At 48.6% G+C, this 24,647-nt stretch overlaps 1 protein-coding gene across 1 annotated transcript in view; it reads right to left on the bottom strand.

Annotated features, from left to right (window-relative positions):
- The window catches only part of AASDH (aminoadipate-semialdehyde dehydrogenase), a 550,271-nt gene that overhangs the window by 295,759 nt on the left and 229,865 nt on the right, over nucleotides 1-24,647 (bottom strand). Inside the window, exon 8 of the mRNA XM_078678161.1 lies at nucleotides 4,389-4,561. Coding sequence (XP_078534287.1) covers nucleotides 4,389-4,561 — 173 coding nt within the window. The remainder of the gene's footprint in view (nucleotides 1-4,388; nucleotides 4,562-24,647) is intronic.

Genomic DNA, 24,647 nt, shown 5'->3' with positions numbered 1-24,647 from the left:
AATGATAGGCAATGATTGCGGTAGACCAGGACCTAGGCATAAGTAGAATATACTTATCAAACCTACATGACAAACACTTGTTTTATTTTTTATATGTATAACAATATCCACTACGTACACTTAGTCTAGAAATCCCTCTGAATTATTTGTCACATTTATAACAATAAAATGTAGCCAAATCACTGTAGTGGATCACAGAGCACAATTTGGTTCAAGATTGGGACAACTAACTTGCCTATATGTAATATTGTTGTTTGTTTGAGAAAGTCTGTTTTGGATGAAACGTGTTGGCTATAATGATATCTAAAAGACAAGTTTATTAGTATTACATTTTAACAACGTTTGAATTTTCGGCCTTTTTCCTGGTTATGTCATTAACTATATAGAGTGCTCCGTGACATGTTTATTTTATTTTAAGGAGCCATGGCCACATTGGCCACAAGCTTAGATAACATCCTTGGGCGTCAGGGTGTTGGTTATCATAACACACCAAAAAATCTATGACAGATTTTTTTTGTAAAGACTTTGATGTTGGTTGAGCAGGAACCTTGTGACCACTGCTACCTAACTGTGTATGTTGGCTTTTATATGAGCCCCAACATATTTCACCATTTACAATAATTTAGTTTTTTTAACAGACTATCAGAACTAATGGTCTCAGAATTATTGGACCTTTGAACATGTTTATGTGCAATAAATTTGGAAAAATGCTTCAAGATCTCATTCACTTTACCTTAGAATCTATCTTCTCTTTGCTTTACAATGCCTCAGTAACCACGTGGTAATGTAATTACACAATTCACTCTGCAACTCTTTCCCTCTGGAAATCAGAGAAACCTTGTTTATCCTGGTATTCTCAACTCTTCAGCCCACCTGCATTGCTCCCGGATTTTCTCCTCTACAGCCTTAATTACTTTCTGTACGGAGCCTAAACATTGCTTCTTCTTTCTTCCTCTATTCCTCATTTCAATTCTGTACTACATCATATTCCTAAATTGATGCATGAGTATATATAAAATGTAGAATAATTGTATATCAACGCCACCCCAGATTTAATTAGAAATGGCTTACTTATCAGTAGCCATTACAAATCATGACTCGTCTCACTTTCGGTTTTGCTTCTAAGTGGGATATTCCAGTTTAATATTCTTAGTTTTATGCATCTGATGCAGTTCTACCGAATCAATCTCAACAAAACCTCCAACAAAAGTGATAGGTGTGTGAGATCAGTTGGAACACACATTCAGAGTGTCAAAGGGGGTTTGAAAGCAGATGCGAGTTTGTCATGATAAATATCAAGTACAATCATGCAGTGAATATGTCCATGTTGTATTAGGTTTACCCGACCTTTTAACTAAATGAAGTGTAAAAAAAATGTGCTGTATAGACTGCAACAAATTTAAAGACTGTGCAAATGTGCTTACAAGTAGGATTGTCAAGAAGTACCTTAAATGAATGATGCAACTGTGATCGCCAAGCTCATGCCCTCTCTAGAAGGACCTTTAAATTATTTAAAATCTGCCTATTGTAGCAAAGGCACTAGAATGGTGATCCACAAGGGATAAAAGTATATATGGACATGCCACTTCTCTCTATGCCTGTCATTAAGGCTTTCGCCCAAGACAAAGTCCACTCTATGCTACATCAGGGAGAAACTGCTTTTAAGAGCAAAAGAACTCTGGACTTTCTGACTGTCTCGGACACATCAGATAAAGAGATTCCTCAACAATTAATTGAGCAGGGACATGGAGCACCAGTAGACAGAAGGCTGTAGTGTACCCTTTGTTTAACTATACTGATGTATCGAAGGAATCGGGGTTTTCAACCCCAGACTGTATAGGGTCAGGCACCGAGTAGTTGTAGGCGCTACTGGCAGTCATCTGGGTATGCTAGGCAGGGGGAAAGTCACAAATTTAGACCAACTGCGATGAGTGCGGCCAGATACACCAACCAGTTTAGCCATGCTAAAAAGTTTACTTTCTCAAAGTCTGAAGCAAAGAATTTCGCTTGCAGTGGAGGAGGCCGCGAGGTGCATGGAGAGTGTCGTGGATGGTCAGCACTGTAGGACCAAGAGTAGGCCGGGTGGCGGGGGCTGTCATCGCTGTAGTGTGAAGAGCTGGTCAGGTGCCGTGGACAGTCATTGCTGAAGCTAAACGCTGGTGGTCATTAGGGGCAGTCGTTGCTGTTGCGCAAAGTGCAGATCTCTAGTTGTGAATCGTTACTGGCAGTCGCTGTAGTGCGAAGAGTCGGCTTTAACAGAGCTTCGCGTGGGTAGTCATTGTGGGCGGCATAGATTCGAGGTCACGAAGAGCAGATAACTTCAGGATTTCACCTTTTTTCAAAGGAGGAGCCTAATTGGTGCCAGCCAAGGGTTCTGGACCTGAAGAGGCAACGTTTGCGGCTCAGGAACACACTACAGCAGAAGCCAGCAGGGCTCAGGCAAGTCCAGTTGGGCAATTGCGGGAGGCCTCTGGAGCTTGTTGTGCAACTGTAGCTCAGACAAGAGGTCAGCCAGCTGACCCTCTGAGTAACTCAGGTTAGCCTGGGATGAAGGAAGCAGGTCCAGTCTTCCTTAGCAGAGAGCAACACAATCCTCAAGTAGCAGGGTAGTACTCGGGTAGCAGAAGAGCAGTCCTCTGCGGGGCAAGGCAACCCTTCTTCTGTAATATAATCTCCACAGTTCAAGGAGTGTACAGAAGAGTGGCTCTGGAGGTCCTATATTTATACCTGGTACCAGCCTTTGGGGTAAGTGATGCTCTAAATAACTCCCATACCTGGTTCTGGAAGGTTCTTCACCTCTCCTGTTAGGTCTCCAATACGTCTGGCGTGACAAAAGGCTAGTGTCAGGTTCTTCTGTGTGTGCTGAAGGCAAGTTCATTGATGTGTAAGTGGGGCTCTCCTTGGTCTAAATATAACCTTTTCATGGAAAAAGTCACATTCCACCTTTCTAGAGTGTCCTGGTGCCCCAAGTGTAGATATGTATTTAACTCATCCCATAAAATATATATTTAGGGCAAGATTAAGGAACAAGTAGCCAGCTTCTAAACCCCTCGAGCTAAAATGATAAGCTCTTTACTACCCTCTTGCAGACCTTGTATTATATTTGTCACTGAAACTCTTGGATGTTAGGTAGTAATGAAGATCCCTGTACAGTGTGGTTGAGGGTTGAGGGGGGGGGAGAGAGGAGAGAGGAAGAGAGAGAGAAGAGAGGAGAATAGAGAGAGAGAGAGAGAGAGAGAGAGAAGGGGAGGAGAGCGAAAGAGAGAGAGAGAGAGCGAGAGAGAGAGAGCGAGAGAGAGAGAGAGAGAGAGAGAGAGAGAGCGAGAGAGAGAGCGAGAGAGAGAGAGTATATATATATCGTAATTACACTGGCAGGGTTATAGAGTGGTATGAAGACTTGCAATTGATTTCACAGACTAAATAAGGTTTACATATCTTATAAGTCTAAATGGGAAGTTAGAAATAGGATATATTAAGGAGTCTGCTTTCCTGAGTTTTTGTTGCATTCACATTTTCCACTCACATTAAAGATAACCAAACAGAACCATTATAGTTATCTTCTCCTCGTCCACGAGGGAGAACTTAAGGCCTAACAACCAGATCTGCTGATTATGGAACTAAGAAACCAGGTTCAAGTCCTGGCATCTGCGCAACATCCTGTGATTCTGGGGAAAATCATTTGTTCTCGCCATGCCTAACTTTGCATTATGTAATATGGTACTCACATAAAGCACTCTAATGCCCTTCTGCAGTTCTGAGTCTCAACTGCCTCCATAAAGAAATCCATGGTAACGCTACAATTTCCTTACTTAAACAGGGGTTGATCTTTCATGTTCATGAACAGCTCTTGTTGAATTTATGTGTCAGATTTTGAGCTAAAAAACATATACAATTCTTGGCCTCCCAGAGAGATATGTTGCAAATCAAAGGTGAGAAAAAGTTGAACCAGACATGCAAAAACTTGATTTACAAAATCAGTTTTTGCAGACTTCTAGGAACACCAATCCCTTTTGTGACTTACTGGAGATCAACAGACCTATGTTTAGGGTTAGAGGAAAGAAACTGTTTTCCAGGAGGGTGTAGAGGGTGTATTTCCTGAAGGTGTAAGGAAAAGAGTGGAGGAAACAAAGAAAGTGAAATGATTTCCAGCACACTTAGATTAGTCGATGGTAAATCCTACAGATTAGTGGAGATTTGTTTGTGACTCTTCCCTTACAGTTATCACAGTATGAAACCTAAAATGTGTAGATTATCTACTGAAACATTTTTGGTGTGTTGGACCTTTGTGTTTCCACCGGAACAGCATTCTGAAGCAGCATCTATTTCAGCCTACTCCTGTTAAATTAAGGATATCATAAATACCACAGATTAGTATTCTTTTTCATTACCTGTTGCACATATTCTATGTTCAGACGTTTGCCATGACGTTTGATCTGATTGTCCTTTCGCCCCAAGAAGAGTATGTTTCCATCTTTCACAGTAACCCAGTCACCTGTTTCTCGCATGGTTGTGGATGTGACAGAAGCTTCATCGTCCAGTGAACAAATTCTCTCTTCTCCACCTGTGGGTGAAACATGGCCTGAGTTTAGTCATGTTGCATCAAAATAGAAAATCAACAAATAATCACTGAGTTCAATGCACTCACCGTTCACTTTTGAACTGCTAAATTGTATCATAACAAAACATATTTTATGGATCTTTTAGGTTAGGAATCAGTTAAGATCTTCTATAATAGTTTTAAATATATTTCTGAAACTGTGATAAGGTAGTCAAAGCAACTAGACCTCTACAATGTAAGGAAGGAAGGCTGCAACCTTTGAACACACCTAGTTCCACAGCACAGCTGAAACATTTAAGTCCAGGATGGCCGGACACAACTGATTTTCAGGAAACCCACATAATATATTTATATACAATGAATTTAAATAAAATTCACCTACAATGTAGGTGGTTATTGTGAGAAGTTGGCCTGATATATGATGCTCACTAGTTCTAGTGATCACCTTGTATCAGTCCAAACAACCCTTATGGTGATTGGTTGTAAGTCAAACTTATAGACCAGCTATCCTAATGGTAGCATGGACAAAGCAGTCTTAGGCTAAACTCTTTTGGCATGTGAAGCCAGCTGTTTTACCACAATATAACCCCTTGAATACCAGATGAAAGGACACCACACAGGTTGTTATGAAAATAAAAAATATATTTATTAATAACAACACCTCTGAACTCTTTATGAGCTCAGAGGGCTAAGCACATGACAATACTAAGAAGGAAATACGAGTTAGCACAATATTTACACGTGTGCCTTAGGGGCACGACAAACCATATACTAGAAACAATGGAATGCGAGGAAGGAAAGTACTGTAAGGAGATCCAGAAGCTGGAGGATCGCTGGGACTACGCTACGAACTGGGTAAGTAAGGAGCAGGAGGCCCACGGGACTCACGTGCAGAGTGGAAACTCTCACGCGGGATGCGTACCAACGTCTATGGATACTACAGTTTACAAAGTTACGGATTCCGGACGAACCCGGCTGGATGGAGGGAAAACAACAGTGGACCTGGACACTAGGATAGTGAACACTGACTCCAGCACCTAGAAGCTTTAGTTACCTAACCCACAGGCTGCGGGTGCATAGGGCTGAAGTGGTGTCGGGTTTGCTGCGTTGATCCCGGTGATGCCTGAAACAAGGAGTTGCTGGCAGGCAGCCAGATGGAGGAGTCCGGTGGTTCCAAGGATGGAACTAGGAAGGAGAAGTCCTGAAAGGGAAGGGGACAGAGTCTTGGTCACTAGCCAGTGACGGTGCTGGAACCAGGAGGGAACCAGATGCTGTCGCCGCGTTCAGGTGGAGGAAGGGTCGCTTCTCTCTGTAGCTGCACGGACCAGGAGCTGTTCTTCACGACCAGGCTGGAGGCACGAGCTGTCCCACATAGTCTGCTGCTGATGGCGGTGTTGGATCGTCGATCTGGTCAACAGGCCTTGGCAATTGCAAGCCACGCGGTGGAACAAAGATGGCGTCTGGTGCGGACCAGGAGGGTCCGGGGTGCTTCTCTGTCACAGGGAAGCAAGGGCCAGTCTGGGGGACCAGACCAGCAGTGTTAAAATCTTCGGGTCGTCGTCTCAGAGGTCACGAGCCAGCCGGCAAGTGACTGAGGTACTGGGTTTTTCAGAACCGGTACCGAACCGGTAACCCAGTGGTGTCAGGGAACACACCCAAAGACCTCGAGTACTTTCCTGATTCAGACCACAGAAACTCAGAGTCTTCTAGGTGAAGTCAAGGATCGATTTTATTGGCTGCAGCCAAGGTAACAGGCGTCCTAGAAGTACAACAGCACGGGATGTATATTCTCAGGAGACTGCTCAAATTCACAAAGTCAGGCTTCTCTTTTTATACAAAATATTGTGCTTTAGGCAAACATTCTTAACATTTTACTATACCATTGAAATGTTCCCTTTACAAAGGAAAAGCAGAGTCATGGTGACAAGTCATATTTCTGTTCGTTCAGCCCATAACAAATTACCCGGCAAGGCCCAGCATTTCCATCAGATACCGGTGGACCCCCAATAAAAACGGGCACCTCCCCATCATAAAGCAAGTGAGAGAGAAAAGAGCAGAGACAGGTGTGAGCAAGATTCGGCAGGGTGTGTGTGCGATGCAATGGTTTATGGCCAGTTGTGCCTTGATGCTATCTCGTTCGGCCACTGGGAGAGGAACTGACCAAACAGGATCGGCCTGGGGCAATGGTTCCAACTTGCCCAGGTCAGAGAAAAGTCAATTAAGGTGTACGTGTCCTTTGGAATCGAATTTGGCTTAATTCGCTGCCTATGTGAGGGCAACTCACAAAATGGCGGCCGTACACAAAATGGAAGCCAAGGGTTCAGAACGAGAATGACGATTTCGAGATGAAATCGTCACTCGAACAAGACAAAAATGCTTGTACATAATGTACTAGCCATTCTCGGTCTTTTGATACCAAATTCGTCCTGTTACGACGAAGTTTAATTCTCGAGTCCAGAATTATTACATGAGTCCAGAATTTTCAGAACCACAAACCCTCTTTTTGCCCTTACATAGGCAATTTAACCTAATCTCATGCTAATCTGAGTCCAGGTCTATATTCCTAAAGTCATTGAGATGTTGCTGTAACATCATCCTAGTACTTAGCTCGTCTCTCGATACAGGTTTCCTTACACAGGATGTAGCACAGAGGCCACATATTGCAGGAGCACACTGCACGAACAGACAGAACAGGAAAAGAATGGCTAAGACCATCCCAATGACCATCAGAATTTTCCATCCCCAGCCGGATATCAGTTCCCAGAACCATCCCATTAACGACCAATCTCCTTTATCCACATGAATAGATTCGGAAATCTTATGCAGTTTGGAGATGGCCTGGTACACTGTTGGAGCGTTATCTGGAATGAAAACACAGCAACTCGATTGGATCAATTTACATACCCCACCTCGGTCTGCAAGTATGACATCTAAAGCGACCCTGTTCTGAAGGGTCATAAGACGATCCGACTGGAGCTCAGCAGTCAAGTTACTAAGGGTACCAGCAGTTTCAACTACGGTGGATTCAACTAACCTTGTCAATTGCCTTATGTTCCTGCTGTTAACCATGGGTCCCCAGAACGGCAGAAAACCCTTTACGAAGTCCCCAAATTCTTGACCTGCAGTGTCTTCTTTACTCAAGACACCTCTAACTATCCTTGTCTTGTGGTAATCTGCCGCTGCTGTGTAGGTGGGAGGCAACAGGAACGAAACATAACATGTGCCCGAGAAGTCAGGGGGCAACCATGTATAGGCTCTATCATGGCAGATGAAATAGGTACCCTTAGCTGCTAAAAACGAAGGGGAAGTCTGGGCTGCAAAAACATACGTTTTAGTGCAGATACTCTTCCCTAACTGAGCTCTGGGATTCTTGCCAGTACCTTGCAGACACAGGTGACCCTAATGGGGTACAATCCAAATCGGGGACGATCTCTTAGCTTGCTGTTTCTCACTCAGGGTAGCTCCATATCCAGTCACGTTCCATCCTATGTATACTAGTGTCTCATCTCTCGGGATAGTCTCATAAGAAATATCTTCCTTAATCATGTCGACTATACCCTTAACTAGAGCACTATTCTTAGGATTGTCAGTTACAGAACGTAGGGGGTAGATTTCATGTGCATATATGAACATTGTTCTGTATGCCCACACAGAACCGTTGTGGCTGAAAGGCAGGACCAGATAAGGGATACCTTTATCCGTTGTGTGAGGCATAAGACCACACACCCAACAGTTAGTCGTGTTCATTACTAGTTGGTGTTGGTGCAAAAGCTGAACAAAGGAGTTATTAATGAACTCCAATCTCCTAGCTGATTCGTGTTCAGGAAGGGGCTGAAAAGAATGAGAGGAAACAGTAGAAAGAGGAGGTGTAGGCGATGTAGTGGGTGCAAATGTTCCTCGAAAAGAGAATAAAACATAGCCTATAAAAAATATCATCACACTGAATAACATGAAGATGCACAATATCAAGAAGCTTTTCTTTGTCATTATTTTACACATTTTGGCTTTAAAGTTCAATGATTTGGCAGGTCTCTCCATCTCCAAAAACTCCATCCTCTCTAAAGTGCTGCCCGCGATGGGAGGTTGATTCTGCTAAGGAATGCTTCTGTCAGTCTAGGGCAACTCCCTTGGACCAACCAGAACTGCCGACCCAACGTCGTCAGCTGCACCCCAAAGACTTTGGGCAATCGCGGCCCTAGCTGCGGAACCCGGATGGCGGTTCGAAAAACAAAAATAAGCAAGTTTCTCAGATGGGAGAGCTGCACTTTTCAAAAATAGTACTTGGAGGAGGAAAAAAAGGTTTTATTTGTCCATAGGTCTTGGCCTCAAATTATAGCGCTTTTTTCCAAGTACTGTCTGATCCTGAAACAGGAGTTCAGGCTCTGTAGTGTTCAATCGCTTTGATGGTGATACTGCTGGTTGCAAAATTTCATCACTTTCTTGTTCAGTCAGTGTTCCTTTTACACGTGCATCACTGAAAGGCAGAAAACGAGGCACGGTTTCAGTCTCTGAGTCGCCGACACCCTTCTGGACCCACTTGTTGTACGGCAGAGGCAGAGGGATCCGCTTGCAGTGGATCCCGTGGATCCAGTTTTTCTTCCCCTCCACTCGAACAGCTCATCTTGTGGAAAGAAGGACAAGGTGTGGGCCGGTCAACCTGGGGTGGTCGTTCTTAGTTCGCTGAAAGTTTTTGACCAGCACCCAGGATCCAGGGTCGATCTGATGTCCTGGAGCTTCAGAGACTTGAGGCAGTGTATCATGCACCTGTTGGTGTAAAACACGCAATTTAGCCGTCAATTCGTACAAATAATCTAGTAAAACAGGGTGTTCTATTTCGCTGTACTTTGTGGGCCTTGGCACTCCCCATATGTTGGCCGGGCGGCCAAAGACTATTTCATAGGGACTTAGTTTCACTTGCGAATGCACAGTCATTCTGGTGGATAGGAGTGCTAAGGGTAGAGCGTCAGGCCATTTAAGACCTGTGCTCGCTTGAATTTTGGCCAATTTTAACTTAAGCGTGCCATTATAACATTCTACTAATCCAGCTGATTGGGGGTGATTTGTAGCGTGGAACTTTTGCTGAATGCCTAGCCCTTCATATACCTTTTTCATCACTTGACCCACAAATTCACTTCCATTGTCATTCCAGACCATTCTAGGCATTCCGAATCTGGGGAAGAACTCTTTCACAAGGGCTTTCGCTGTGGACAAGGCAGTATTGTCTTTTAGGGGATATGCTTCTACCCATCTTGAGAAGGCACAAACAACAACGAGTACGTATTTTAAATTGTTGCACCTCTCCATGTGGATGAAATCTAGCTGCAAAACCTCAAACGGATACGTAGGAGGTGCAAAGTGACCAGCTGGAGTTGGGGTTCCCCTACCAGGATTGTGTTTCAGACACACCATGCAATTCTTAACGACATTCTCAGCACACTTGGGAATTCCTGAATTTTGCCATACTAGAGCCAACAACTTGCAAATCCCTTTCTCACGCTGATATGAGCCATTCCATGAGCCATTGTAACCAATGCAAGCACATATGCATCGGGTAACAACCATCTCTGATGCTCTGACAATTCAACCCAACAACCATTTGCATCCATTCTACCCGTACTTTCTCTCCACATACTCAACTCTTTCTCTGTAGCTTCAGCTTGAATCGACTTCACACTCTCTATCGTATCTTCACACATTCCAACATCACCAATCCATCTTGCAGGGCCTGCAACATACATTCGGCTCATCACATTCCTTGCAGTTTCTTTCGCGATTTCGTCAGCGAATGCATTTTCACGACCAACATCATCAGTCACCTTCTTGTGAGCGCTACATTTCACAATCGCCACTTGCAGAGGCAAAGTCAGTGATTCAAGAAGCTCAATCACCAACTGGCCATGCTGAATCTTAGCTCCATGCGAAGTCAGGAACCCACGTTCTTTCCACAATCGTCCAAAACTGTGAGCCACTCCAAACGCATACTGGCTGTCGGTATAGACAGTCACTTTCATTCCTTTTGACAACACACATGCTCTCGTGAGTGCAATCAATTCTGCTGCCTGTGCTGAATTATGTGGAATATGTGCAGCTTCAACAATTGTATGCAAAGTCGTGACAGCATATGCTGCAGTCGTATCACCATTCGGGAGCTTGAAGCATGAACCATCCACCCACAATGTACCATCACACTCAGCAAGAGGAGTGTCCTGGAGATCTATTCTCCCTTTGGTTTCTTCTTCTGTTCTAAGAAAACAATCATGCTGTTCTGTAGCATCTAATTCCTCTACAACTGGCAACAACGTAGCTGGATTGAGAGAGTTGCATCTTTTTATATGCACATGACTCGCTAACAATGTCAATTCGTAACCTGACAATCGAGCACTAGTTAAGTGCTGTGTCTTGGTTCTGTTCAACAACGTGTCTACTGCATGTGGGACCATCACAACTAGAGCGTTATTCATCACTAGACCAGCAGACTGTCGAATAGAAACAGCTGCTGCCGCTGTTGCTCTTAAACAACTCGGCAATGCTTTAGCTACCGGATCCAAAGTCGCCGAAAAATATGCACATGGACGCTGCTTGTCTCCAAATAACTGAGTCAACACGGACAATGCACAACCCTCTTTCTCATGGACGTACAATGTAAAGGGCTTCCTGTAGTTGGGGGTACCTAACACAGGAGCCGAACATAATGCTGTGCGCAATTCAGAAAAACTTTTCTGACACTCTTCAGACCAAGGAACGGGATTGGGTGTATCTTTACACGTTAATGCCACCAAAGGTTTGGCTAATAACGAAAAATTTGGAATCTACTGTCTACAGTACGATGTAATGCCCAAGAAAGCACGCACTTCTCTCTGTGTTCTTGGCACACTCAATTTCGCTATTGCCTGAATTCTTTCTGGGGTCAGTTTCCTTCCCTCCTTCGATAAGAGATGACCTAAGTAGGTCACTTCTTGTCGACAATATTGCAGTTTGGAAAGTGACACCTTGTGATGCAAATCACACAGATGACGCAACAATGACAATGTGGCTTTCTTACATATTTCCTCAGTATCTGCAGCGACAAGCTAATCATCAGCGTACTGTACAAGAGTAGCACCTTCAGGTAAAACAATCGTATCAAGCTGTGTCTTTAAAGCTTGACTATATATTGATGGACTTTCACAGTAGCCCTGTGGAGCTCGTTTAAAGCGGAAGCTTCGTCCTCCTAAACTGAAGCCGAAAATATCCCTGCTCTCCTCAGCAATCGGGATGCTGAAGAAAGCATTCTTCAAGTCAATCACCGAAAACCATGTTGCAGAAGCTGGAATCATAGTCAATAGGGCAGTAATGTCAGGGACAACTGGAAATTGTGGTACAACAATCTTATTGACCTCTCTAAGATCAATCACAAATCTGTAAACAGGTGGCTGGGAAGGATCAGTTCGTTTTAAAACAGGCAGAACAGGACTATTGCAAACGTTGCTTCTCGTCTCTTCAATCACATCTTTTTCAATCAGATCGTAAACGATCGCTAGCAAAGCTTTTTCACCTTCACTAGATATTTTGTATTGGGGAATTCGTGGCAATTTAACATTGGCTCTCAATGTTATAACATATGGTGGTATTTCTAAGAGACCCACATCATTAGGACCAGTAGCCCAAAGAATATCAGGCAGAAATGATAATTCTTTTGGAAGTTTGTCCCTTGACAAGTACATCGGAGAAACCACTTTCTTACCCAGTGTAAGCTGTACTCCCGAAGGAGAACAGTACAAAGTCGCATACAATCTTTTTAACAGATCTAATCCCAACAAGTTTTCACCACAACCTGTTGTCAGAATAAGGGGTGCTTCTAATTCACAAGGACCAACAGAAAGGGACATAGGACTAGAAATCGGGTTCCTAACCGGGGCGCCAGAAAAACCTACAGAAACATTCATTTCGCCAGACAAAGGTGCGCCAGGGAGTTTGGAGTGCATAATAGAACTCTTTGTAGCACCAGTATCCAACAGAAAAGGCTCTGACACACCTGAGGTAATCACCTCAACGTATGGTCCACTCTGATCTACTGGTACTGAAACAACTCCCTCTCTTTGTCTATGGCTGTCCTAGCAATCATTACCTTCCCACTGCTCATCTTCTGTATAATAATCATCAGCATAGTACTGAGCTGTCCTACCAGGTGAATTATTCTGTTGATCGAACCTATTCATAGAATTTTGAGGTGGAAGGGGACGTGCGTTCTGGGGGACGTTTCCACGTCCTCTACCTCTAGGCGCTTGCTGAGCACCTCTACCTCTTGTGTTTGGCACACCATTCGCACGCTGTAACAAAATAGGGCAACTATACTTAAAATGACCTTCTTCCTTGCAATATGAACACTGATTGGGGCCTACAGGAACACGTGGCTGAGTATACTCGACTCTTTGCGAGTTCCTCTGATACTGTTGAGGCTGCTGACAATTATTCTGATAGTTCCTCTGACCACCATTATTCTGGCCATCACCACCACGTGGCGGATATGCTTGCTGTAACAAAACCTTCGTTTTCAGCTCTTTAGTTTTCTTTTCTGCTCTATCTTTCTCGTCTTTGTCTCGATTTTCGTAATACTGTGCAGTAGCCAATATCTGAGCTGAAGAGGAAACTGCCCATGAACTCTCTCTGAATCTTTTAACTTTTTAGACAACTCTGGAAGCAGATTGTGCACGAATTTATCGACGAACAATCGCTGACCACCTTCTGTGCTCATATCTTGACCACTGTGGTCGACAAACGTTTCTTCAAACCTGGTGAAGAAATCAGACACTGTTTCATCTTTCTTCTGCTTACATGCAGCCAACTTATCCCAGTTTACACGTATCGCAGGCATTATCGTTTTCATGTAATCAATTATCTTACCAGGAAGTTCAGCTACTAAAGGCTCAGGCTTAGAGAGGACCAGCAACTTGTCGGGCATCTGCAGCAGTAATATTAGCCCATGAGTCACCTAATTCCTGATCATGATCCGCATGACGAATCTTTCCCCATAAAGGCTGTGGAACAACGTTCCCAAATAACATATCTAGGTCTGCTAAATTCATGATACATGACCCAGCAGTCTGTGACAACTCTTTGTAATACCCTGCGGGATTTTTGCGGGGATCAGGCAATGTCTGTTTAAGGGCCAAAACTTCAGCTCGCTTCCAAGGGACATGTACCCACACACGCTGGAAGTGTGCTGGTATGGCTGGAGGGTTATTGTTTTTTTTTTTAAATATATTTTTATTGCAGAATTCGAAATAAAACCAGTCAATAGGCCAACCTGTACACTTAAGGCTCCCCACAGTGAATATGATGAAAATACAATACACACCCCTTTAGCCCACATCCCGGAGGCTGGGCGGCGCTTCAATGAACCAGTTGTCCGGAGGCGCCTCAGTGCGTGCCTTGTCCAGGCCTTAGGTCAGTTATATCGTATAGTGTCCGCTTTTACCCCATAACTTCCATCCCCCCCCCCACACCGCCAAGCCCCAAGTTGCACCCACTGTCGCTCCTAGCAAATCTACTCTACGACCTCATTGGGCCATCCGGGGCCGGTAAACTTCCCCGCGGTGTCAAACCACCCACTCCACGAACTCCCTATCCCTCCCTCTCCCTCCCCCAACTGCTGCTAATGCGGGTTCCAATAATCATTCCCTGCTCTGATGTATGTCCTCCACCAGGATAGTCAGTCTAACATGTGATCTCCATGGAATCCCTTCCTACACCAGATCATCCTCCGCACCGTCTGTGATATAGTCCCGTAATGCCTGTACTACCAACTCCCAGGACCGCGCCAGTTCCAGACTTTTCTCGTTTCCAGTTCTAGTCGCCTGACGCAGCCTAAGCACACTCTCACAGCCCGACCACTTCAACAGCTCATTCCTCCATCTCCGCACTGACGGGCCCTCCTTAGACTTCCAATGCCAAGTGATTTCACGCTGTGCCAGTATTATTCCCAAGTCAATGAATTTGCTCGTCACTTTAGTCTTCCTGGTATGCGGGAACCAGAGGAGCAGACATGCAGCCATATCAAAATCTACCTCCCTGTCCGTGATAGCGTTCAGGAGTTCTCCCACTTCCGGCCAGTATTCCCCTAACTTCAGGCATCCCCACAGCATGTGGTCCAGATCTACCTCCGGTTCCAAACATCTCGGGCACATGGCGTCAAGCACCTGGAAGTGTCGTCGCAACCTATCCGGGGTCAAATACGCCCTATGGACAATGAAAAAATGCACTTGCTGAAACCGCGCATTCCTCGTCCCTTTCCAGGTCCTATGCAACACTTGGCCCCAGACGGTGTCCGGGATCTGCTTGCCTATGCTGACCTCCCATCTCGACTTCAACGCCACCAAAGGTGCTAATCCCTCAGTCAGCATTCTGGCGTGGAGGCAAGTCACAGCCTTGACGGTGCCCGCGGCCATCACCACATACTGGCATGCCACGGTCACCTCCGGCTCAGTTACTCCTCCCCCCCAATGCCGCTGCATCGCTGCCACCACCGCTGCATGCAGCAAGAAGGTTCCACCCGGCAGGCCGAATTGTTCCTGTAAAGTCCCATACGGGACTAGCGTCCCGTCCATATAGAGGTCTCCCACCATCTGCAAACCCAGGTCTTCCCATGCCAATAATTGGGACCAATCGCCCCCGTGCGGTAATGCAGTTAGCATACCCAGCGGTATCTCCGGTGCATACGGCCGGTGCTTCTTCGCTCTTTTCAGGTTCCTATTCCAACACAATCGAAGCGTCCGTTCCTCTATCGTAAGATCTCTCCCCTCCAGTTTCTGTTGCATTACAATAGATGATAAGACATGTCTCTGGATGCCAATCCCTCGGACGCTATCTGGGCCCCTGAATTCTCTGGCCACGTTCTGCGTCAGAACCTGGAGTTGCGCTGCTAGATAATATAACTCAAAATCGGGGACGGCCATCCCCCCCTCGCTCTTGGGCCGTGTCAAGGTAGTCAATGCCACCCTTCGCCGCCCATGGCCCCAGATGAAGCCGGTCACCAACGTCTTCAACTCCCCAAAGATTCTCTGCGGGATCCACACCGGCAACGTTCGGAAATAATAGAGTAGCCGCGGGAGTGCCACCATCTTCAACAGTGCCACCCTACCCAGCACAGATAGTGGAAGAGTGGCCCAGAAACCCATACAGCTCCTCAGCGCACGAATACAGCGCTCCACATTCCCCTCTAGAAGGTCTGCTGCGTCGTGGTAGATGCGCACCCCGAGATAAACAAAACAGGAGGGTTCCCACACCACCGTTCTTGTGAGCTGTGGGCAGAGCGTAGTCTTCCGCAAAGGAAATACACAGGTCTTGGTCCAATTCACCCTAAGTCCTGATAGTCTCCCGAACCTGCCCAGCATGTCCACCGCGCCTTCCAGTGCCCTCCCAGGATCAGCCAGGTACAGTAATAGATCATCGGCATATAGCGATATAAAGTGCGATTCAGGGCCCTGCGCTATCCCGTCATATATGGTGCCCGATCTTGCCTGCGCCGCCAGCGGCTCCATTGCCAAGGCAAAGAGCAGAGGAGACAGCGAGCAGCCCTGCCGCGTGCCCCTACAAACTGGGTAAGCCGGAGAGACCATGGGCCCCAGCCGCACCCGTGCCCTAGCTGAGGAATAAAGCACTCTCGTCCAACTTCGAAACCCTTCCCCAACCCCAAACTTCAGCAGCACTCCATCCAGGTAATCCCATTCCAAGCTATCGAACGCCTTTTCGATATCAACCGCTAAGACCACCGGGTCCTGCTCCGCCGTAGTGGCATCGTCAATGACCCTGACCAATCGACGGATATTCATCGAGGTGCTCCTGTTCGGGATGAATCCCGCTTGATTCCTATGTACTAAGGTGGCCATCTGCGGTAGGAGCCTGGTAGCCAGGATACGACTCAAAATCTTATAATCCACCGTCAACATAGACAATGGCCGGTAAGAGGATACGTCTAACGCGTCCCTACCCGGTTTCAGCAGCGGGACCACCAGTGCCTCCCTCATAGATTCAGGTAACCGCCCCATCAGTTTCGCCTCCGCGTACACTATCAGCAGCTTGGGCGCCAAGACATCCACGAATTTAGCGTAGAACTCAATCGGCAACCCATCCACCCCATGCGTTTTGTTCCGTGCCATGTGTTTAATCGCCCCTCTTATTTCTGCTAGGGTGATGGGGCCCCCCAGGTCCCGCGCGTCCTCTTCATCCATTAACGGCAAGGGGATCCGATCTAGGTAGTCACCTATCTCCGAAGCCTCCGCCTCGAGATGGCTCGCGTACAGTCCCATATAGTAGGACTTGAAGCGCCCCAAGACCGCCGATTGCGAATAGATCACTTCCCCATCCTCGCGTCTTATGCTCATGATCGGGCACCCTCTAGGTTCCTGGTCAGCCAGCTTGGCAAGGAGTGTGCCCACTTTATCCCGCTCCTCATGCACCCTAACAGCATACAAATTATAGTCATAACACCGCAGTCTTTCCGTCTCAGTCGCCACCGCCTCTTTAGCTTGCAGCAGTCGTTCCTGCAACTCCGGTCTCTCGGGTCTGCGCTGTTCCAGCTCTCTCAATGCCTCCTCTGCTTTCGTAAGGTCATTCAACACCGTCCCTCTCACAGTCAGAAACCTTCCCATACACACCCCTCTCACCACCACTTTCATTGCATCCCATTCAATCGACCTAGTCGCTGCTGAGCCTGCATTATCTGTAAAATAGCTGTCTATGCCCTGGCGGACCGTGTCGCAGAACGCCGGATCTTCCAGCGTATCCGGACGAAGTCGCCATGAAGGAACAGCCGATCTCACCAGCTGCCACTGCATGGAGAGCAACAGGGGATTATGGTCTGAAATGGTCCTGGACAGGTACTCCGAGTGAGTCACCGCATTCGCTAATGAGCAGCTGCACAGCACCGAATCCAGTCTAACGTGTAGGTCGTGCAGCGCGGAGAAGTAAGAGTAATCCCTGGTCTCGGGGTGCTGCGCCCTCCACACATCCACCAAGCCCCACCGTTCCTGCCATTCCCGCCTGTGTGTCGCTAAGCGGCGCACTGGGGAGTCTACTAGAGGTGGGTGTGATCTATCTAACAGCACATCAGAGATGGAGTTAAAATCCCCCGCCAGCAAGATAGGGCCTGCCAAATAATACGCCAGTGAGCGCGACAAATCCTCAAAGAAATGAGCTTGATCAGAGTTGGGGGCATAGATGTTGCACAGCACCACCTCCCTACCATACAGCCGTCCCTCAACTACCACATATCGACCCTCTGGATCTATTACCTGACTCGTGACTTGAAATGGCGTGCCCGTCCGTATCCATATCAGTACCCCTCTGGCGTATGCCGAGTATGTCGTGCCAAACACCTGACCCCGCCACCTCTTCTGTAAAGCTCCGCACTCCTTCTGTGTCAGGTGAGTCTCCTGCAGCATTGCAATGTGAACTCCCCGTCTCACTAAGTAAGCATGCACTTTGTGGCGTTTCACCATCGTTCGAATACCACGGACATTCCATGTGACATATTTCAAATTAGGTAACGTCCCCATAAAGCATCGTTACCTTCAGTGGCGCTAGCCAATAAATGACTCCCGCATTGCAGCAATTGTACAGCCCCTTCAAAACAATCCCCCAAACTCCCATTAACCCCCTCCCCAGGACAGGACCTAATAACCCAGCTTCAGCCCCGTTCCAAACCTTATACACCCCACACATCACACTAACCTGTGGTCGTCACCACAGAAGACCTTAAGGGTCTGAAAAGGGCTATGGAGCCCCGAGCCAGGACAGCAGAGCCATCACCCCGCGCCCATAGTCCCATACTGCTTATGCAGCCCCATACCTGGCAGTCCAATAGAAGTTTGGAGTGTCCATACCGTCAGGCATCCCGGAATTGTTCAATAGCCTCGCACCTCACTCGTTAAACATGCCATCCGATGTCTGTGGGGTGACCACTGGCCCCCGCGCTCCCCCCACATCCGAGTCGTCTTCCCCGGTCTTTTCCCCTTCCTCTTCCGATGCCGAGCCTCTAGAAGTGTTCTCCCGCTGCGATCCCGTGATGGTCGCTGTGGCCGCCAACGCACTCTTCCTGTCAGCCAGCATTTGTGCTTCTCGCTCAGCCCGTTGGCGCTTATTCCGGGAGCGGATGCGCTGGGATTTCCTGATCTTGACTGGTTGTTGCCGGTCCCTGTTGGTTCCGTGTGTCCGATCCGTCCCCGCACGATACAGTTCCAGCCAGGACCATGCCTCGTCGGGTGTTTGAAAAAAGTGAGTCCTATCATCAACGATCACCCGCAACTTGGCAGGAAAGAGTAGGGAGTATTGAATCCCCTCCTCTCTCAGCTCCCTCTTCACTGACAAGAAAGAAGCTCTGCTCCGCTGCACTTCCTGCGTGTAGTCCGGGAAAATCGTGACCTTGCTGTTGTCCACCTGGAAAGGACCTCGGGACCTCGCCTGTTGGATCAGCAAATCCCGGTCTTTATAGTGCAACAACTTGACCACCATCGGCCGAGGCGGTCGGCCCTCTAGGGGCGGCTTGGCCGGCACCCTGTGCGCTCTTTCCAGAGAGAAGAAGGGTGACAGACCCTCCGGCGCCACCACCGTTCTGAACCAGTCTTCCATATAGGATACCGCATCACCTTTCTCAATTTTCTCCGGAAGGCCCACCACCCTCACGTTGTTCCTCCGGTTCCGTCCTTCCGCGTCCTCCGCTCTACGCTCCAGGACCGCCAGACGGCCAATAACGTCTTCTAGTTTATGTTCCACTGTGACCACCGCTGGTTTCAGCTCCTGAAGCAGTTGTTCGTTCGATTTCACTCTATCAGAGAGCTTGGCGTGGTCCGCTCTCAGTAAGCCCAGCCCCGTCGCCACCTGCGCAATGTCCTGGTGCAGCTCTTCTTTCGTAGCAGTAATCGCGTCCAAAATGGCGTCAAGGCGTAGGTTCAGCCTCTGTTCCTGTGGTGAGGTCTCCACGGGGCCTGGGGTACCGCCATCTTTGGCCGTGGCATTCCCGTCCCCCCGCACGGGTGGTGCGGCGAGGTCAGCTCCCAGCGCGGCCATCTGGAATGCTGGAAACACGCCACTCGAGCAGCCTCCACCAATAATAGCCGCCCGTAGCAATCCCCCTGGCCGTCTGTCCCCGGTCCCACCTGATGCCGCCTGATGGCAGAAAGCGATATATGCAGCTCTCCGTGCCCCAGACCCAACTCGTCCATGCAGTACTAGCAGGCCCCTGTCTGCGTGTGGCCGCCTACCGCCGTTCCATTTGCGCGCTCTGCGGAGCACCACCAGCACATTCACAGCGCTTCCAGAGTCTGCAATGTTCGGGGGGGGTAGGCCCAGTGTGCCCCTCCTGTAAGGCCAGCAGATGTAGGTCAATCAGGCCGTATGTCCGGGTAACCTGAGCCCCCTGCTCCTCGCAGCACTACCCCACGCAGACCCCAGCACGCGCTGGCCTCCAGTCGCTGTTTCTCCAGTCCTGTGCTCCACGGACCCCCACCGGGCTGATCCCGCCTCCGGTGTCCAATCCGCCGTCCGCTTCTCAGTCCGTCCGCTCCCCGGGGCACCCAAGAGCCGTGGGCGGCTGCACCCTCAACACCCCGCCAACCCGCTGTGCGCTTCCACTGCGCAGCGGTCCTTAGTGAGGCACTCGGGGCTCCGATCGTGCAGACCCCGGCAGCCCAGCTCCAGCAGCGGCAGACCCGACAATGGGCCGGCTTCACAAGCCAGCAGCGCCGTCACTGGTGCAGTTCAAGGCCCGGTCCTCCAGCCAGGGACCGGGGAGCATGGGGGGGAGGGGCAATGTCTTTACCGGTCCTCCACCGCTGATCTCCCCCGCCGCTCCGGATCTGCTCTCCCGGCCCTCATCCCGGGCTGCTTCTCCGCCGGGACCTCCCAAAAGCCTCCAGCGCGCTCGCCACTCTGCGATGGTCAAGCACTAGCTCTCCCGTTTCGGCGGCGCCGCCATCTTGCCTCCGCACGCCAGTCGAGTCGGCCAGGCCGCCAGGTCCGGCCACACGCGTCGCCCAGGGTCCTGACGGGGTCCAACTCTCCTCCCTGGGTCAGCGACCCCTCCGGAGCTCAATTCACGACGCCAGGGGTCTCGGGGCCCAGTAAATCAGGATGGAAAACGGGACTCGGCGCGGAGCAACTCGCTCACGCAGCCATCCCGGTCGGCGCCGAAACCACGCCCCCCCTGGCTGGAGGGTTATTGTTATGACCAGCTGCTACTTCTTCCTTCCATACCGGAGGAACTTCTCTCATGGGGTACTGTCGCGCCTTTTTCCTACCGGATGCGTCATGCTCAAATAGTGATCGAGAGGTGCCCCCCTTACTCCGATACGACAACAATGTCTCAATCGCTTTCGCCACATTGGGACCTACGATCATGCCTTCTGCAAAGTCGAACCGCACACGACACAACTCGGGCGGGTTGTATTCCAGATCATTGTCTTCTAAATCTTCGCAGAGAAAAACACACATTTGTTCAAAAACATATCTCTGCTTCGGTGCTTCCCATTGACGGAAGACTTCCATGACAGACTCTACATCATACCTTACAGCGTCGATAACCCATTTATGCGCTAAACGATTCAGTAAATCTCTCTCTCGATAGTCAGGCAGTTGACTCCGCAACTGTCTTCGTTCCGTGTGAGGGGTCGTATTAGGCGACCCGAAGAAAGGTGAGAAAAGATTAGTAACAGTGTTGGCCATTCTCTGTCGAACGGAAGGGGAAACTGACGGAAGAACGGGCGGAAAAACAGGGTGAGATAAGGCTGTAGCAGAGGCAATAGCAGAGGGAGCATTAGGAGAAATAGAAGGTGCACTAGGCAAAGTCGTAGAAAGCACGGGTGAAGCAGATGTGATCGGTGGGCCTTGAGGAGGCTGCACCGAAGGAGCAGGAGCCAGCTGAAGAACAGCTGGTGGGTGTTGTGGAGGAGCAGGAGGCAATGCAATCACAGGTTGCGCAACTAAAGGTTGCGGAGGTGCCGTAGCATTTTGCGCATAGGGGGGTGGCGAACTTAACAAATGCGACATTAACGGATCTTTTCAAGCTCTTTTGCTGCAACTTGCAAGTTCCAAATAATCCCAAAGTATACCCAAAACTAAGAACCAACTAAGGACTGGGAGACGCTCCACTGATACTTAACTGAGATATCGATGACGTCACCAGAAGACTCGTCTTAGCGTTTCGCTCTACCAAACTTCAAGGGTCCAAATCAGGGCGATAGCCAGGGCAGCAGCCTTCGTAGCCGTCGGGAAGCGGGGAACCTCACAGCAAAGACTTTCGGACCACGTCGACATGCAGGGGTCGTTGAAGTGGTTGGCCTTCCTCCAGAATTTTCACACGAAGCTCCTCACGAACCTCTGGCTGGACCGGTACCGCTGGTATCGCCCCGCGTTGGGCACCAACTGAGGTACTGGGTTTTTCAGAACCGGTATCGAACCGGTAACCCAGTGGTGTCAGGGAACACACCCAAAGACCTCGAGTACTTTCCTGATTCAGACCACAGAAACTCAGAGTCTTCTAGGTGAAGTCAAGGATCGATTTTATTGGCTGCAACCAAGGTAACAGGTGTCCTAGAAGTACAACAGCACGGAATGTATATTCTCAGGAGACTGCTCAAATTCACAAAGTCAGGCTTCTCTTTTTATACGAAATATTGTGCTTTAGGCAAATATTCTTAACATTTTACTATACCATTGAAATGTTCCCTTTACAAAGGAAAAGCAGAGTCATGGTGACAAGTCATATTTCTGTTCGTTCAGCCCATAACAAATTACCCGGCAAGGCCCAGCATTTCCATCAGATACCGGTGGACCCCCAATAAAAACGGGCACCTCCCCATCATAAAGCAAGTGAGAGAGAAAAGAGCAGAGACAGGTGTGAGCAAGATTCGGCAGGGTGTGTGTGCGATGCAATGGTTTATGGCCAGTTGTGCCTTGATGCTATCTCGTTCGGCTACTGGGAGAGGAACTGACCAAACAGGATCGGCCTGGGGCAATGGTTCCAACGTGCCCAGGTCGGAGAAAAGTCAATTAAGGTGTACGTGTCCTTTGGAATCGAATTTGGCTTAATTCGCTGCCTATGTGAGGGCAACTCACAAAATGGCGGCCGTACACAAAATGGAAGCCAAGGGTTCAGAACGAGAATGACGATTTCGAGATGAAATCGTCACTCGAACAAGACGAAAATGCTTGTACATAATGTACTAGCCATTCTCGGTCTTTTGATACCAAATTCGTCCTGTTACGACGAAGTTTAATTCTCGAGTCCAGAATTATTACACAAGTCCAGAATTTTCAGAACCACATGACCAGACAACAGGAAAGGCAGCAACCAGGCAAAAGGGCCCCACGCAGATCTCGTGGAGGCTGGGGGGGCTGATCTTTGATGCAGGAGTGGGGCTTCTCAGACCCCGGTGCACTCACTCGAGGATCCCTCGGTGGTCGTGCTGGAAGCGCTGTGCAGGTTTCTTCAAGGTGGCCGTCTCCACGTTACTCGTCGCACCCACGGGTCCCAGCTGTGCTGTGGATGTGGGTAGAGGTCAGAGGGGTCTGGAGGTCCGGATCTCGTTGAGCTGGGTCGTCGGGTTCCAGGAAGGAAGGACTTGCAGTAAACCGCACAGGAGCTTGATGGTGCCTGCGAAGCAGGATGGTCACTCCCTGACCATAGGGGAGATTCTTCAGTCTTCTGATGTTCAGGAGGTCGAAGGTCAAGAGTTTCTTCATGGAAGTTGTCAAGATTAATCTAACTGGGAATGGGACCAGCTCCTACCTTTATTCAGCTAAAGGGGGCTGCACTACGACTAGGTCCCTCCCCTGGGTGGGACCAGGAAGGGGGGTGGTTACACCCCCTATCCTTTGTCCGGTTTCCCGCCAGAGCTGGGGCTGGAGTGACCCAGCAACTGGTTGGAACCGGTGTATGCACAGGGCACCTTGTGTGACCCAGGCATGTCTCATTCCTTTTAGCCCTGGCCTACCTAATACACAAAATCCTGTCTGGGGTGGTGCTAGCACCTGCCAAGGCAGGAAACCCTTTGTCTGAGCCTCCCTCGCTGGAAGGACTCCCAGCAGCAGGAGGTCAGACTTGTGTCTGTGGTGGCAGCATCCATTTTGTGATGCTGAGGCTCGAGTTAACTTTAACGGGGTTCACAGTTACATACATGTCGTGTCCCTCTAGAAGGGTGGAATGCTACCCCCGTCGCCAGAATTGGCGAGGGGGTAGTATTCCAATTCGTATGACACCTTACTCGACATGTTTTGATAATGTTATACCAGAGTTAGCATTTAACCGCGAGGATTATAATGCACTTAAGAGTATATGGTATAGCGTTATCATGGAACAGCTATTAGGACTTGGTTCCGCAAGCTGCAAACGGGCTCAGCTCATGCCAGAGCACCATCTCACATAATTCCAAGCACTCTGCCTTCAGGATTGATAAGGCCTTCCATAGGAGTGACTGATAGGAATATATGTGTCCAGTTTAGGTTTAGATATAGGGAACTATATCTAAAGCAAAGGGTGATTACACCACCTTGCCCCAGCTGTCGTGCAGCCAGTTGTGTCTGTTTAGATGGCCAGCCAGGGGTGGCATAATACATGCTTCAGCCCCTGGTAGGCCCTGGGTACACCTATGCCCTGGATACCTACGGTATACTGTACAGGTACTGATAAGGTGGCCCAGTACCAATTGGTAAATGCACCTAGGGTACATGGTTGTCCATTTTACAGAGAGAGCAGGAAGCCTGGGGTCCTGAGTAGCAGGATCCCAGGCCAACTAAGTCAAAAACCAGCAAAACACCAGGCAAAAAGTTGGGGGCAACCATAGTCAGATATCCACCTTCCTACATAACCCACCCCCCAAACAAAAGGAGATAAGGCTATCCTTGACCAGGTAAGCCTATATTGCCTGAGTGGCCATATGAGGAGGTGCATGCACTGGCATGGTTACCCCCTATCTCATGGTCCACTAAGCAACCCCTCACCCTAAGGGTATCTGAGGGTCTCCACCATAGGGAATCTCTACCTGTGGTGTGTTTTGGCAAAGTAAAAGGCTGGTGCTGAGATGGAGTACTGAAGTGAGGCTCCACTAATGTTGGG

This window comes from Lissotriton helveticus, chromosome 2_2 (assembly GCF_964261635.1).
Source record: "Lissotriton helveticus chromosome 2_2, aLisHel1.1, whole genome shotgun sequence".
Lineage (NCBI taxonomy): Eukaryota > Metazoa > Chordata > Amphibia > Caudata > Salamandridae > Lissotriton > Lissotriton helveticus.
The sequence above is the reverse complement of the archived record's forward strand: the minus strand, read 5'-3'. Positions and strand labels throughout refer to the sequence as shown.